At 47.7% G+C, this 14,665-nt stretch overlaps 1 protein-coding gene across 10 annotated transcripts in view; it reads right to left on the bottom strand.

Annotated features, from left to right (window-relative positions):
• Positions 1-14,665, bottom strand: part of CTBP2 (C-terminal binding protein 2) — a 173,972-nt gene that overhangs the window by 48,161 nt on the left and 111,146 nt on the right. For all 10 annotated transcript variants that reach the window (XM_030805703.1, XM_030805720.1, XM_030805747.1 and 7 more), the window contains one exon: positions 2,878-3,035. In XM_030805703.1, the coding sequence (XP_030661563.1) occupies positions 2,878-2,935 (58 nt within the window). In that variant the 5' untranslated portion in view covers positions 2,936-3,035. The remainder of the gene's footprint in view (positions 1-2,877; positions 3,036-14,665) is intronic.

Genomic DNA, 14,665 nt, shown 5'->3' with positions numbered 1-14,665 from the left:
TGCTCTCAGAGTGGAGACACAGCCTGGCGGAGTGAATCCCCACGGCAGATTCTGGGCACACAGAATGATCAAGCTCCATGCCACTTTTTCTTGCTTTGAAAGTTTCAAGGAGGAAGGGGCTGGACAGGCCTTAGGAAACAGGGAAAGGTTGTAGAAGTATCTGTGCAGGGGTGATGCTCAGATTCCACCGGAGTACCTGGAGTGGGACCCTGGAGAGGCCTGCTTGATTCCAGCCTGGGGACCCACGACCAGGGCTTGATATTGGGATTGTGTAGCAGGCGGGAGGGGATGAATCTGAAGGAGCTGGTGTATCCAGACACCAAGAACAGGAAGACAAAGTTCCTACAAGCCTGGGAGCAGACCGGGTAAGCACAGCAGAACACGGCAGCTTCATGCTTTTAATCATTTAGATGGAAAACAAACAAACCTAAGGGATGCGGAAGTCCTTGTGTCAGGTGTAGGCAGTGGGGAGGGAGAAAAAAACAGTTTGACAGGATCTCTGCATATCAATACAGAACATTCTACAAGTAGTTGACAGAACAGAGACACAGCGAGAATTCAAAGCTAGAGGGAGTGTGTGTGTGTGTGTATGTGTGTGTGTGTTAGATGTTCAAGGCCTTCAGAACAGAAGAAAGAGCTGAATCCAAGGAGCTGATATGAGAGAAGGCCAAACAAAAAAACACACTGCCCGGGTTCCTGGGTGCAAACTGCCTACTGCTCAGCACCTCTCCGGCAGCACCTGTGAGATGGGTGCCACCTGTCCTGACCCATAACAGGTGCCACAAGGACTAAGTCAGCTTATACACAGGAGGAGCACCAACAAAGCACCTGGGACCAACTGTGAGTACTTAATGAGATGGCCAGGGAGCTGACATATAGATGGTGACCAACATTGGAGTAACTGCATTTTGGCCTGTCTGCGTTGATAGTTATTGAGAAATTTAAAATACATTAACTGCAAATGTATCTGGAACACTATGCATAGACAAGGTAACGCAAACTTCTGTTATAAAAAATTGGCTGAAAATTTCCTATTACACATGAAGGGAGTGAGAAGGTTGGTGAACCATCCTTCAGCACCTGTCTGGATGGGACAGAGGGTCTGCAAGCAGACAACGGTTTTGCTCAAGTCAGGTTTATACAGCCATGGAAACACAGAGAGGAAACGCTGCTGGCTCTTCAATCCCATTCTAGTTTCTGATGCAACACCCCTGGAGAATCTCGGGTGCCGGAGGTGAAGTCAGCCCCAGAGGCATTCCTGCTACCAACCTTGGAAAGCTGAGTCATGAGAGTGTTCCAGAAGCAAGTACTCAGTAACCTCAATCGAGCACCTTTACACTGGAAGTCAAGAGTAAATTTTACAACTCCCCATACAATCTGGTGAACCCATACTGTGGAATAGTCTACAAATCAATGGGGCCTGGGCTCTTCAATAAGTCCAATGTCTCTGAAAGTCAAAAAAGCCCAGGGGATAATTTCAGACTAAGGAGACTAGAGAGATGTAACAACTAAACACAATGCATGACTCTTATCTATTGCACAGGCAAAGAGACGTGGAGGAAATGCGAATAAGCAGCCTATACTAGACAATACTGTCCCTGAGGTTAGATTCCTGGGGTTCGTTCCGGTATTGGAAGCATGTAGGAAATTGGATAAAAGGTGCCATGCCATAGGCAGTCCAGAGTAAAGTGCTGCCCCTGCATTTTTTGAGATGGTTCTGGAAGAAAATCCATCATCTACTCACACAGCGTCTATTTACATGTATATCTCTATCTTTATCTCCCCTCAAAGACATCTGGAAAACTGAATGGAATATTGGTGTTCACTGTACTAGCCTACCAACCTCTGTGTAGGTTTTTATAATTTGTGAATGTTTACTTTAAAAAAACCCTTTAATGCCAAACTCCTTATACTGAACACCAGGAAGGTCAGTGCTTTTGTGATCTTGCAGCGCAGAGTTCTGTGGGGCCGTGGAGTCACTCAGCAGAATGTCTATGATGTTCCCACTCTGTGTGGTGTGAACCACATCTACTTATAGGACAGACAATTCCATATGGACAGCTGCAGGGGAAGGCCTGTGGGTTGTGTATTCCTGTCCGCAGACTGGTGGGTCAGCTACTAAACTTCAGTGTGTGCGTGAAGGGTGCAGAGGGGGCTGCGGAGCCACCTTCGCTTCCCTCCGAGAGCCACCCTGTAGGGCAGTACCAGCAGTCACCCTGAGCAAAGAGCAGCCCTGTAGCACTGATCCCGTCTGGCAGGTGCACTCACCCCTAAACCCGAATCCACATGGTGGCTTCTTACCACCCGCTAGCTGAAGAGCGCAGTGCTTAATCAACACTTCAGAGTTTTGTCCCCAGGTTTCCATTACATTTTAATTATGTTTATTTTTCCTTTCATGAATAGAACACTTCCAGACATTTCCAAAGATACCAGGGACACGAACATACCACGAGGGGCAATGCTGGGCTCTTCAGGAATCTCATGGTTTCAGGGAATTCAGCATTGTAAATATCTTAATCAAAAACAGGTAAAGTCTTGAGATTTCAGGAAGTGAAAAAAGATGGTCCTAATCAACATCATCTTTTATATGCAAAATAACCTTAGGTACACAGAAGACATGGACCTCAGGGCCCACCGGCCCTGAAACTGTCCTCCTAGTCCCCAACCCCGCCCCAGAAGCCAGGCCTTGTCCTAAGCCAAGGCGAGGCCCACGGCCAAGGACACCCAGCAGAGGGTGCCAATGGAGTGCAGTGTTGGAATCGGAGGAGGGACTCTGGCTTGGGGGCGGGGTGGCACAGCCAACTCAAGGGAGCAGCCAGCAAAGATGTGAGTGAGGGACTACGTATGTTTGGTAAAAACCGCCAAACACGCTCTTACCTTCACAAATTCTGTCCAATCGCTGTCTCTTGACTTTGTGCTTATCCACAAGGGCCATTCTTTATGGAACTTTGCAACTCTCAGATCAAAGGCAAAGCAGTCCTCTAAGAACTTAGGGGAACTCGCAGGAGTCTGCGTGCATGACGCCACTATGAACCCTGAAACAAGGAGAAAAGAATCCTTACTCTCTGGAGACCGTCTGGGCACAGGACAACAGCTCATTGGGGACTTAACTGCTACTTTCTATAAGGGAACCTGCCATGCGGACACATGGGACTTGCTCTTTTCCCAAAGCACTGGGAATGGAGGCTGCACCAAGTGCAACTCAGCCGCCTCCTGCTTCTTATCTCATAATAGAAAGCAAGCGAATACACACAAGACAATCGTCAGTTATTTCTGGAAGCAGCAAATTCCAACAGATCTCTTGCTTTTAACTTTAGGGCTATAAATGCCAATTTACTGACCAATTTGAAGTGTAATAAATTGTATTCCAGTGGCAGAGACCAAGTGACAGCCAGCTGGACATGCCCCAAATGCACTTGCACTGAGATGCAGACACACACTTGTGGCGACTCGAGGGGCTCTGCCAGGGCCTTCTGCCAGGTGAGTCACAACAATGCTTTCCAAAACAGCCGCGCAGGGGTCAGGGGTCAAAGCCACAGCTCAGCACAACACAAAACCCTGACCCTATCACGTGAGAACACGGGTGGGAAGTCCCAGAGCTCCTAACCAACGTTCGTCCGATGCCACCTTCCTGAACCTTCCTTGCAGCTGGAGGGGACCACAGTCAGCACCAGCAAGGGCAGGGTCCCAGGCTGCTGGCCTTGACACTTGGTCCCAGCTATGTGGGCTGAAGTATTTCTTAGCATGAGACTGTAACCATCCCCATGACGTTTCAGGCAGAGGCGAGGCTGATGGAGGAGGCAAGAAAGGTCTCCCATGTGGTTTGGGGTATGTGGGATTCTCTAGAGGGAGACCTGACTGCGGCCTGGGGAGGAGGAGCTGCTGCCCATCCTCCTTCTGGAAGGGTCACGATCTGAGCACTTGGGAAGCCTCTGACTGTCACCAATGTGCTGGGTGAGGTCCAGATCATTAACGGCTGTCCCCAGTATCCCCGCTTTTGAGTCACTGCTCTGGAACTGCATTCTTTACATTGATTCAAGAAGGCCTGATGAATTTTGGCCAGGCACAGTGTCTCACGCCTCTAAGCCCAGCAGTTTGGGAGGCCGAGGCGGGCAGATCACCTGAGGTCAGGAGTTTGAGACCAGCCTGGCCAACATGGTAAAATCCCGTCTCTACTAAAAATACAAAACTTAGCCGGGTATGCTGGCAGGCACCTGTAATCCCAGCTACTCGGGAGGCTGAGGCAAAAGAATCATGTGAATCTGGGAGGTGGAGGTTGCAGTGAGCTGAGGTTGCACCACTGTACTCCAACCTTGTGACAGAGTAAGACTCTGTCTTTAAAAAATAAAAAAAAAAGGAGGCTTGAATCTCAATTGGGAAACAACATTTAAGGCCCACTCTATTGTCTTCGGTATTTTTTCTTCCAAGGAATACAATTAAATCAGTCTTATTTTAAGAACACCACCACAACCACATACACACACACAGAAAAAGTGATTCTCAGTGATCTAGCAAAAAGAAAGAGGAGAGATAAAAGACAAAAGTGAGGCCCCAGGGGTAGAAATGAGGATGATGATGTATGGTCATCAGTTATGCAAAACATTAAGAGTTACTTAATCAAAAGGTCAGATTGCAGGTCTACCAGGTTTCTGTAAGTTAATGGCTAATTTCCCAGCAACGAGGCTGAAAAGGCATCCGAAAGATTTATGGCGATAATTACGTGATTTTCAATAAAAGAGCTACGAAAAAGCACAATTTCCAATCACGTAAATAATTAATGTAACATCCCTGAGATACCAAACCCTTTCAATGATTGGGAAGTTCCCCCAAAACGGGGAATGACCATATCGGATCAGTCAGGAGATGGAGGTTGTCCTAGAATGCGTGGGGTTACCCTTGAGCAGATCCATGTGGATGTAGTATTTTAAAAACTGGTTTTGCTAGTGTTGGCTTTTTTATTTTTGGTGAGACAGGGTCTGCTCTTCACTCAGGCTGGAATGCAGGGACAAGCTCATGGCTCACTGCAGCCTCAACCTCCCAGGCTCAAGCAATCCTCCCACCTCAGCCTCCTTAATAGCTGGTACTACAGGTATGTGCCAACATGCCTGGCTAATTTTTGCATTTCTTGAAGAGATGGGGTTTCACACCATGTTACCTGGACTGGTCTCGAACTCCTGAACTCAACTGATCCACCCACCTCAGCCTCCCAAAGTGCTGGGATTACAGGTGTGAGCCACTGCGCCTGGCCAGTGCTGGGCTTTCTGAAAGGCAACCACACACAAAAAGAGTCCCTAACTGTAGCCAACTTAAGAGTTATTGGAGGGGGGATGGGGGGGGGCAAGCCTATCAATCTGAGCTTTTGTCCATCCCCCCCCCCCACCCCCACAAGTGACTCTAGGTGAGGCTGACCAGGGAGGCTCCGGCCAGCAATTGTCATTTGCCCAGGCGCAAGCTCTGATGGTCAAACTGCAGTCTGGCCCCGCCTTGACTCTGTTGTAAAAGCAGAATTCCACGTCAGCTGCATCATCCAAGGGGGGGAAGAGAATTAATCAGTTAATTTTTGTGAAGACCTCGGAGATGAAAAATGACAGCATTATAATCTGAGGCAAGACGGGTTTCACACCCTCCTCCCCCAATCCCCGAGTGAGGCGTAATCATTCTTTTTGCTTTCCTTTGAATTTTAATTTGTATAATTAGATGGCTTCCTGAAAAATTGATAAGTAGAATTTCAATCATGCAATCAAAGGAAAGATCAGCCATCAGCTTCCACAAACGCCAACATTCTACTATTAAAAAAAAAAAAGAGGCAGACTCCCATGTCTGGCTTTTTTTGGGGGTGGGGGTCACCCTCTGTTCTGGCCCTTCTGTGGGTTCCTTTTTGCACACCCCGGCCAGTGGCACCGACCCATGTTTAGGGCTGGCCATCTTGGCTCCCAAGGCCACCAGCCTCTGGGTCTGGTCTGGGCAGTGACCATTGATTTGTGTAGCCTCAATCCCCTCCCCCGATATTTCTTGTGCAACAAGAATGTATGAAATTTGACATTTTCCTCCTTAGCCCTCCCAAGGAGCAAGCTATTTACGAGGACTCAATTAACATAACCATCTTCCAATGACAGCCACAGGCCCTCCTTAGAGCTGAGCTGCACACAGCGGCCTCCAGCTGGTCTCCATGCTGAGCAAGCCAGCACCCCCGATCCACACTGGCTCTGGGCTCCCTTACATCATCACAGCTCTCTCGGTGATGCCTGCTATGAAAACCAGGCTCTGCCTTTATTTTAAACCAGGCTCCACTCATAAATCAATTTTTCCCCCATAAACACCACACAATATGGGCACAAATAAGGAACAAAAGCAGAGGGAACATGTTTCACTATTCTATTTCTGCTGAAATTGTTCCTCAAACCATGCGAGGGGCGGAATTGTGGGTGGAGGGAGTTCTAGACCCCACTCGTGGAATGAGCTTGGATGAGCTGTTCTGGAGACTCAGGCTCCTTGTTTGTAGAATGGGATGTCACCGTGATGTCCCAGAGTGGCAGTGAGGACCAACCAGTGAGGATGTGCACAAAAACACTTGGTGGGAGCCTGCAGGTCTCTGCGAGCCGCTCCTGCCTTTCCTTTGACACCCCCTTGCACACTAACCCCCGCAGGGAATAATCATTCCCTTCTGGCTGAGACTGGGAGGTAAACCTCAGTGAAGCTCAAGGTCAACAGAAAAGCTGTACCTTTTCAAAAGGAAGAAGAATGCCCTGAAGCCAAACCTCACAAGAAGAAACACTGCCTCCTCCCAAAAGGAAAGTTATGGGTATCACAGGCCAAACTCCAACCAAAGATCAGAAACATGGACCTTAAATTTTATTTGCTTTAAGTGAGGGCTGTGATCTAGGGTTGAAATATTTGGTGTCAAGAAATTCAACTCATTTCTGAAGATGAACAAGGCTTGGAAAAAGAAAGCCACTTGGAGATACTTGGTTGTTTCCGGAGGGGACAGGTATGGAAGATTTGTTCCGTGGAGTTATCACAGAGAATGTGAGATTTCTGAAGACATGAGAGAACAAAAAGGAAAACGGCACATTTTACAACCCCTTGCTTGGCTATCAAACTCCAACACATCCAGAATCAAGGGCGGGGAAAGAGGAAGATTCCCCTCATCAAGCACAGTCTAAAATCTGGGCAGGTTAATTTTACTCAATGACCATCACCAGCTCCTCGCCACCAACATGAGGTTCTCTACCAAGTGCCCTTAGGTTACACAGCACAAAAACCCAGCCCATCAACTCAGTTTTATAGACCCTCTCAATTTCTTTTTTTTTTTTTTTTTTTTTTTTTTTTTGAGAAGGAGTCTCACTCTGTCACCCAGGCTGGATGCAGTGGCGTGATCTCAGCTCACTGCAAGCTCCGCCTCCCGAGTTCATGCCATTCTCCCGCCTCAGCCTCCCGAGTAGCTGGGACTACAGGTGCCGCCACCACGCCCGTCTAATTTTTTGTATTTTTTAGTAGAGACGGGGTTTCACCGTGTTAGCCAGGATGGTCTCCATCTCCTGACCTCGTGATCTGTCCGCCTCGGCCTCCCAAAGTACTGGGATTATAGGTGTGAGCCACCGTGCCCGGCCGACCCTCTTGATTTCTTGACTCCACTTCCTAGTCTTCATCAAGAATAGGCAGCTGAAGGGATTTATAGAGTAAGTGCATGCCTCTGACAGTGCCTTTCTTCAAAATGAAATTTCTCTCAAATCCAGTTAAACATGATGATGGCTTTCAACTCTTTCAAGGAAATCTACTTAAACATTCTGTTAATAAAGGCAGACCGAGTTTCACAATATGCTCACAAATTAATATCATCGTAGTTAAGCAAGTCCTGCCAAAGTTCTCTGAGTGTGTCCCTGGAGAACTCAGATCTCATTGTGAAGCATGAGTGGGCCGTGGACTTTATGTTTGAGAGGTTGAGGTGATCCAATGCAGGAAGAAAAAATTCCCTGCAACCCAGATGGCCACATCGATGCACAAGGTCCACCACCCTTCTGAGCCTGGGATCCCAAAAGACAGCACTCATTCCTGGAAAGCTTCCTTCACTGCAGCCTACAGGGCCTCTCAGTGCACCCGCAGGCTCATCTAGGAGCCTGTGCGACCACTGTGCCAAGATGAGGAGGCAGCAACAGTCCAGGCGGCGGCGACACCCAGCTCTTGCACACATAGCCGAGGATCCTGCCGGTGTGGTGCCGTCGGCACATCTGCAGATTCGGTGCCAGTTAACAGTGCCTTGAGAACGCCAGCCCACCAATGACATCTGCCCAGAAAACACTCTGACTTTTCATCCGGAGTTAACAGAGCCACATGTGCTCAGGCCACCTCAAAAGAGCACATTCCATAAGCTTCAGAAGCCAAACTTGTGCAACAGATGCCTTTCTTAGGAAGAGAGCTGGGCAGAATCTTCTGAACAGGTGATGAGCATTTTATTTTGTAAACTACACTTGGAAAAAACTACTAAAACCCAGATAGAAGCAGGGCACAGTGGCGTGTGCCTCTAGTCTCCCTCCTCAGAAGGCTGAGACGGGCAGCTCTCTTGAGGCCGTGGTGTGCCACGATCGCACCTGTGAATAAAGCCACTGCACTCCAGCCTGGGCAACCCAGCGAGAGCCTGTCTCAGACTTAAAGCAACAGCAAAACCAGATATAACACAATAAATGTCCTAAAGGAGTCAGGGATCAGTGGGTCAAAAAGCACTGGCCCAGCCTTTGACTAAATGACAACCGTAACACCACAATTAATAACAAAATTACTAAAACTGTACTTTAAGGTTAAGGAAGGAAATGAAGCTTTTTCAGAAAATCAGGATAGGAAACGAGCTTAATGGAGCCAATTTTCAGAACGACGGCTATGGACCGAATGCTTGTGTACCCTAAAATTCTTCCATATTGAATGCTGAATTCGTGAATGTTCAAACCCTAATTCCCACAGTGATGTATCTGGGTGCTGGGCCTCTGGAGGTGATTCACGAGGTTCTGCCCTCAGGAACGGGATTAGTACCCAGGCCGTAGTACCCAACAGATGACCTCGCTGCCCCACGCGAGGACACAGCCAGGAGGTCTACAGCCAGCAAGCAGGCCCTCCCAGATCCTGGATCTGCCAGATCATCTCCTAGGCTCCAGAGCTGTGAGAAATAAAGCCACTCAGTCGATGGTATGTTTCTTACAGAAGCCCGAACTAAGACGATGGCCGAAAGTGAATATTGCTTCCTGATTATTTATTAATTTTTGCAAATTTAGTTCTACATTTTTGGGTATTAAGAGGGTGTCTGACTTCCTATACACTACCAATAAAAAGGTGCACAGGAAAATCTCCCTCTCCAAGAGCCCCCATACCCCATGCCCTAAAGGTAACTAGCGGGACCCTTTCTTTTTTATTTTTTTGAGACAGATTCTCGCTTTGTTGCCCAGGTTGCTGACTGCAACCTCCACTTCTCGAGTTCAAGTGACTCCCCTGCTGTAGCCTCCCAAGTAGCTGGGATGACAGGCACACATCACCAATCCCAGCAGATTTTTGTATTTTTAGTAGATACAGGGTTTCACCACGTTGGCCAGGCTGGTCTCAAACTTCTGACCTCAGGTGTCCTGACCCCTCGGCCTCCCAAAGTGCTGGGATTACAGGCGTGAGCCACCAAGCCCAGTCGTGACCCTTTCTAATATATACATTGAAGCTTCACTCTGGTTCCACCATCAAAGAAAGACTGGGGAGCTCATATTTCCCCAGGGAGCGCCCAGCAGCCCAACCCCAGAGTGACTTGGTCACACCCTGGTCACATGCCCTTGATCAGTTCCAAGGGCCCCACCCTCTAATTCCCTAGGGCTGATGCAATGCAGGCAACCCAGCTGTGGCCAACACAGGGCTACAACCCACTTCTGACACCCCAAGGCTAGGTATGCTACAGAATTCACAAGTGCTTGGGTTTAAAAAAAAAAAAAATACATGGCTTCCACAATCTATTACGGTGTACCCCCCAAATCATCTAAATTCCTGTGCCAGAACAGATAATCATACTGACCCAACTGGATTAAGAATATAAAAAATAGACTCAACCATTTAGGGCAGGTCAAATTCTGCCACTATCAGAGTATTTTAGAATTCGGATATGAGGGCCAGGCGTGGTGGCTCATGCCTGTAATCCTAGCACACTGGGAGGCCAAGGAGGGCGGATCACATAAGGTCAGAAGTTTGAGACCAGCCTGGCCAATATGGTGAAACCTCATCTCTACTAAAAATACAAAAAATTAGCTGAGCCTGAGGCACGAGAATGGCTTGAACCCAGGAAGTGGAGGTTGTAGTCAGCTGAGATCCTGCCACTGCACTCCAGCCTGAGTGACAGAGTGAGATTCTATCTCAAAAAAAAAAAAAAAAAAAAAGAATTTGGATATGCGACTAAGGAATGTGGATCTGTGATTCTGTTCTGTCCATCTAACTCCCACCAAAACATTCTTAGGGGCTTTGAAATGACCAAAAAATTAAAAGTGAAGCCCCTATAAGCTACCCAGGGTAAGAAACATCAAAGAAATGTACACAGCAAGTCTCTGAGCACGTGGAGCCAGTGCTAGGAGAGGGCACACTATGAGGCTCTGGGCTGCCACACAGAAGGAGGTGAGCAAATCTAAAAACCAGGCTTTCCCTTGGCCAACAAAGCTGAGTAAATCCTCCCGTTTTGGTTAAGGGTTGTTAGCACACGAAAATACATTTCCTCATGTTAAATGCAAGACTCCAAAATTCTAAATATTTTCACTTGCTAAAAGCTATAATCAAGAACAGAAGACATGAGCAGAAAGAATTCGTGATTTTCCTAATTGGTTGTTTGATTTGTGTCATAATGGAAATTAAGTGTTGGTCTTTGTTGCTAAAGAAAATGAGCCATTCCTGTGTTTAGGAATTTCACACATTTTAAAAGCACTTGTCTGTCTTCCAAATATGCCTTAAAAATAAACAGTGTATTAGTTTTAATAGTGTTATTTAATAACATAGGCTAAGCAAAACAAGGGATAAAAGCAAATAAGCAAACAAACTAAATGACCTCTTATTCCTGTCTGTTTAGACTTGAGGAATCAGGAATGCAGATTAACTTTTCCTTTTCTAGCTTTCTCTTTCCTACTCTGGCATGAAAATTTTGATCTGTAGCAGAGAAGGCTGGTTGAACAGATTTAAAAAAATTAGTGGTCTCGAATTTTATGCAGACAGAAGTGGTTCCACCAGAAAACTCATCTTTTGTTACATTCAGTGTGCAAGAAATGATTCCAGAATGTTTATATCTGAACGTCATGCAGAGAAAGTATCCAGAACGTCGGAAGGTTCTCATGTCATGCCTGCAGAAGGGCACTGGGCCATGGTAAGTAAGGCCACTCCTGTGCCCCCCAAATCACCAGGGCAAAATCTGCAGCCTGTGATACAATTGGGCACAACACAATGCATCTGCTGTGTCCAACATGGTGTAAAAGCACGGGGGACTGATGGCCACCTAAGGGTTTTGAACTTAAGGACTTGCAAAGGCAAGAGCCACCAAGCTACACTTCTTGGAGAGAAATATCTGGAGGTTATATGCTAAACCTATGCAAAACTGAATACAACTTATTAGACTATGTATTCAACTGTCAATTATAATTATATTATAGAACCCTGTTATATGTATCATATAGTATATAATAAATTATTAATAAGATAATGTTAAACACTGCTGTCTTAGTATATGAAATGGGGGAAGATTTAATCCTCTTAAGGTAACTTAATTATTTAGCTTACACTTAACACATGAATTGCCCTTGTATTTAAATATCAAATAAAGGCAATTATAGGAATTAGCTACTTATCAAACAAATTGCAGTGATGAGATATGAATTTGTAAAAAAAATCTTCAGGTTAGATTTTTAAGATGTTTGCCTTTGGATTTTGCCTCAGAGAGGACTGGAATCCTCGACTGATTTTGTGGGGTCTCTACTGTCCTTAGGGGAACCCAACTGGCCTTCTGAGATCCCAGCCCACTCATCTCTTGACACTGTAGGGTCCAGAATGCTTGTATAAGGACATGCTCTCTGCAGTCTCTGCTTGCTCTCAAAACCAATGGAAACCCCCACATGGGCTGACCTTTTCCTGCTGCAGCCCTTCCTGGGAGCTGGCCCAGCCCAAGGGAGGCCTGGTGTCCAGCAATGGGGCCCTTTGGCCAGCAGAGGGCACTGCACACCCTGCATGGCCTTCCAGAGGCTGCAGACAGCCTCTTGGCCTTGAGTCACCATCCTCATTTCTATCCCAACTTGAGCTCTACAAGCACCTGGAGAAAATAATTTCAGCTACTTCTAGAAGGGAAGGCCTGGGCCCACGGATGAGATGCTGCATTTCCCCAAAAGTTCCAGATGTGAAAGAGGCAGAAGGTCTCACCGTTCCAGCAGCAGATGCTTCGTTTCTGGGAGCATGATATGCCAGGGGAAAGGGGATGCAGCACCAGCCTCTACCTGTTGTTTATCTCCCGAGACGCTAGCTGGGGGTCCCACTTTCACAGCTGAGTGACTTGAGGTACAGGCCAAGAAGCAGGGAGGCTCCCTGCCCAGGGTGTGGGGTCCCCGACCCAAGGGATCCAGGGGCCACCCTGACGAATGATTTTTCCATTATGTCCGGTGATATCAACCAGTCAGTGTGGAAACTGGAAACAACTTGGCAGAGGTGGAACACACACCGAGAGGAAGGTGCTGGGGAGGGGCCGGCTGGGCTGGGCTGCTCCACAAATGCCCGTTAGGCTTTTACAAATTTTGTACAATTTGTTCCAAATGACAGCCTCTGGGGCACTAGGTACACCTGATCAACAGGCGACTGCTCAATTTGACTCAACACCAGGATCAGTTTGCTGTGAGACAAGTATGATCTCAAGATATACAACTTTTTGTCCTGGTAGACACTAAATTACAAAGGAAAGAAGACTTTTCCAACCTTCCCCAGGGATTCTGGCCAGAATGCACATTAATGTGCTCTCTAGCCTCAATTTGTCTGCCTGAACATGAACACACACACACACACACACATTTGTCTGCCATGAACACAACACACACCACACACACACACACACACACACCCCTTTCACCAAGTTCTAAGATGCTGGCCACCTCTTCTCCACACTGGCAGGGCACCTGACAGTTTCCGGTTGGAGAAGAATGGGAGGGGCTGGTGTAGCCCACTAACGCCCCACTACGGGAGACACATGTGCCTAATTCAGTCCCCACCGTCACAGGACACTCTTTCTTATCATCATTTCAAAGCTGCCACAGTTGCCACAGCAGCAGGGTGCCACTGGGTGGCATAGCATATGCTTGGCCTGACTTGGCACAGGATGTCTTTGGATAGACCCCACACACGTGCAGATCCTGGGGAGTCCCCACCTGAGCTCCGGTGTCACCTCCCCCGGGCAGCCTCCAGGATGTGCCTCTCCAACTTCTCTTCATGGCTCTGATGTCACAAATACCTCACAAGCTTGCTCCAAGTCACATTTAGTGGGACTTGCTTTCACTTTCCCGGACGAGGTTCCTCTGTACAACCCACTCCAGTGTGGATCCCTCAGCAAGGAATGAGGGCTACCTGGTGGCCGAGGAGAGGTGGAGACCCACGGGCATGGTTGAAGATGGTGGGAAAGGGGAGTTCAAGCTGGATGGGCAGAGATAAGCTATCAAAGCAAACGCTGGCTGGGCTGCCAAGTGTCTGGAGAGATTATCTCAAAAACAAGCAGGAACAGCTCCCTCCAAAGAGGCCCACCTGTTGAAGGAGTGGGGACCCAGCCTTCCAAGTTCCATGCCAGCCGGGTTATAGAGTCAAACCAAATCAAGACTCTTAAGCCACCCTGCTCCAACTCTTCTGCCCAGCCTGACGTGACCAGGCCAGTGTGGCCACCGCCCCAATGCACAGCTCAGCTCCCCAAACCCCACGTCTGAGGGGCTAACCGTTTCGGACACCAGGAGTTTGGGCATGTAGTGGGATAAAAGTGTTCCAGGCACCTGGGGTGGCCCATCCTTCATTTCAAGTAAGGTGTCACTCATGCAAAGGTTGGCACCCAGGAGAGCCAACTCAGACCTCAGGAGTGGAGGATTATGTTTGCTTTATGAGGGCAGATACTCTATGCCTGGGTCCTTACAAGTATACACATTCCATAATGCGTCTCTATCACCAAAAGCTGCTCTGCAGCATCATGGGGCACCGGTACCCTGTCTCCTGCGAGAGGTCGTGGAAATGGTATGTAGAAATCAGACATCCCTAACTCCAGAAAATCTCTAGATTCAAAGGCACCGCTTCCCAGACCTTATCTTTTCAACCTGAGTCATAAAGAGAAAAACCTTAGTCTTATCCACAGCTATTTAATAACATGAAATAAAATAGCTTGCAGCTATTCATTTTGCTTAACACGGTTTTCACGTGGAAGACGGTTGTGTAACGGAAACCAAGAGGGACGAAGGCTTTGTTTGGTATCCATGACTGCACCCAAAGGGAGAGCGGGCGCCTCGCAGAGTCTGATGGGGAGGAGGAGGGTGGGACACTCGCGTGTCACACAAATTCATCTTTGCCTATCAAATGCTGGGAAAAGAAAGGGTGGGGGTGGGGCTCAAAAGAGCTCTTTTGTTTTTGTTGTGGGGTGTTGCTGGGGTTCGGCTGTCTT

The sequence above is a fragment of the Nomascus leucogenys genome, chromosome 3, assembly GCF_006542625.1.
Source record: "Nomascus leucogenys isolate Asia chromosome 3, Asia_NLE_v1, whole genome shotgun sequence".
NCBI classification, from domain to species: Eukaryota; Metazoa; Chordata; class Mammalia; order Primates; family Hylobatidae; genus Nomascus; species Nomascus leucogenys.
This window is presented reverse-complemented; position numbering and strand designations above follow the sequence as displayed.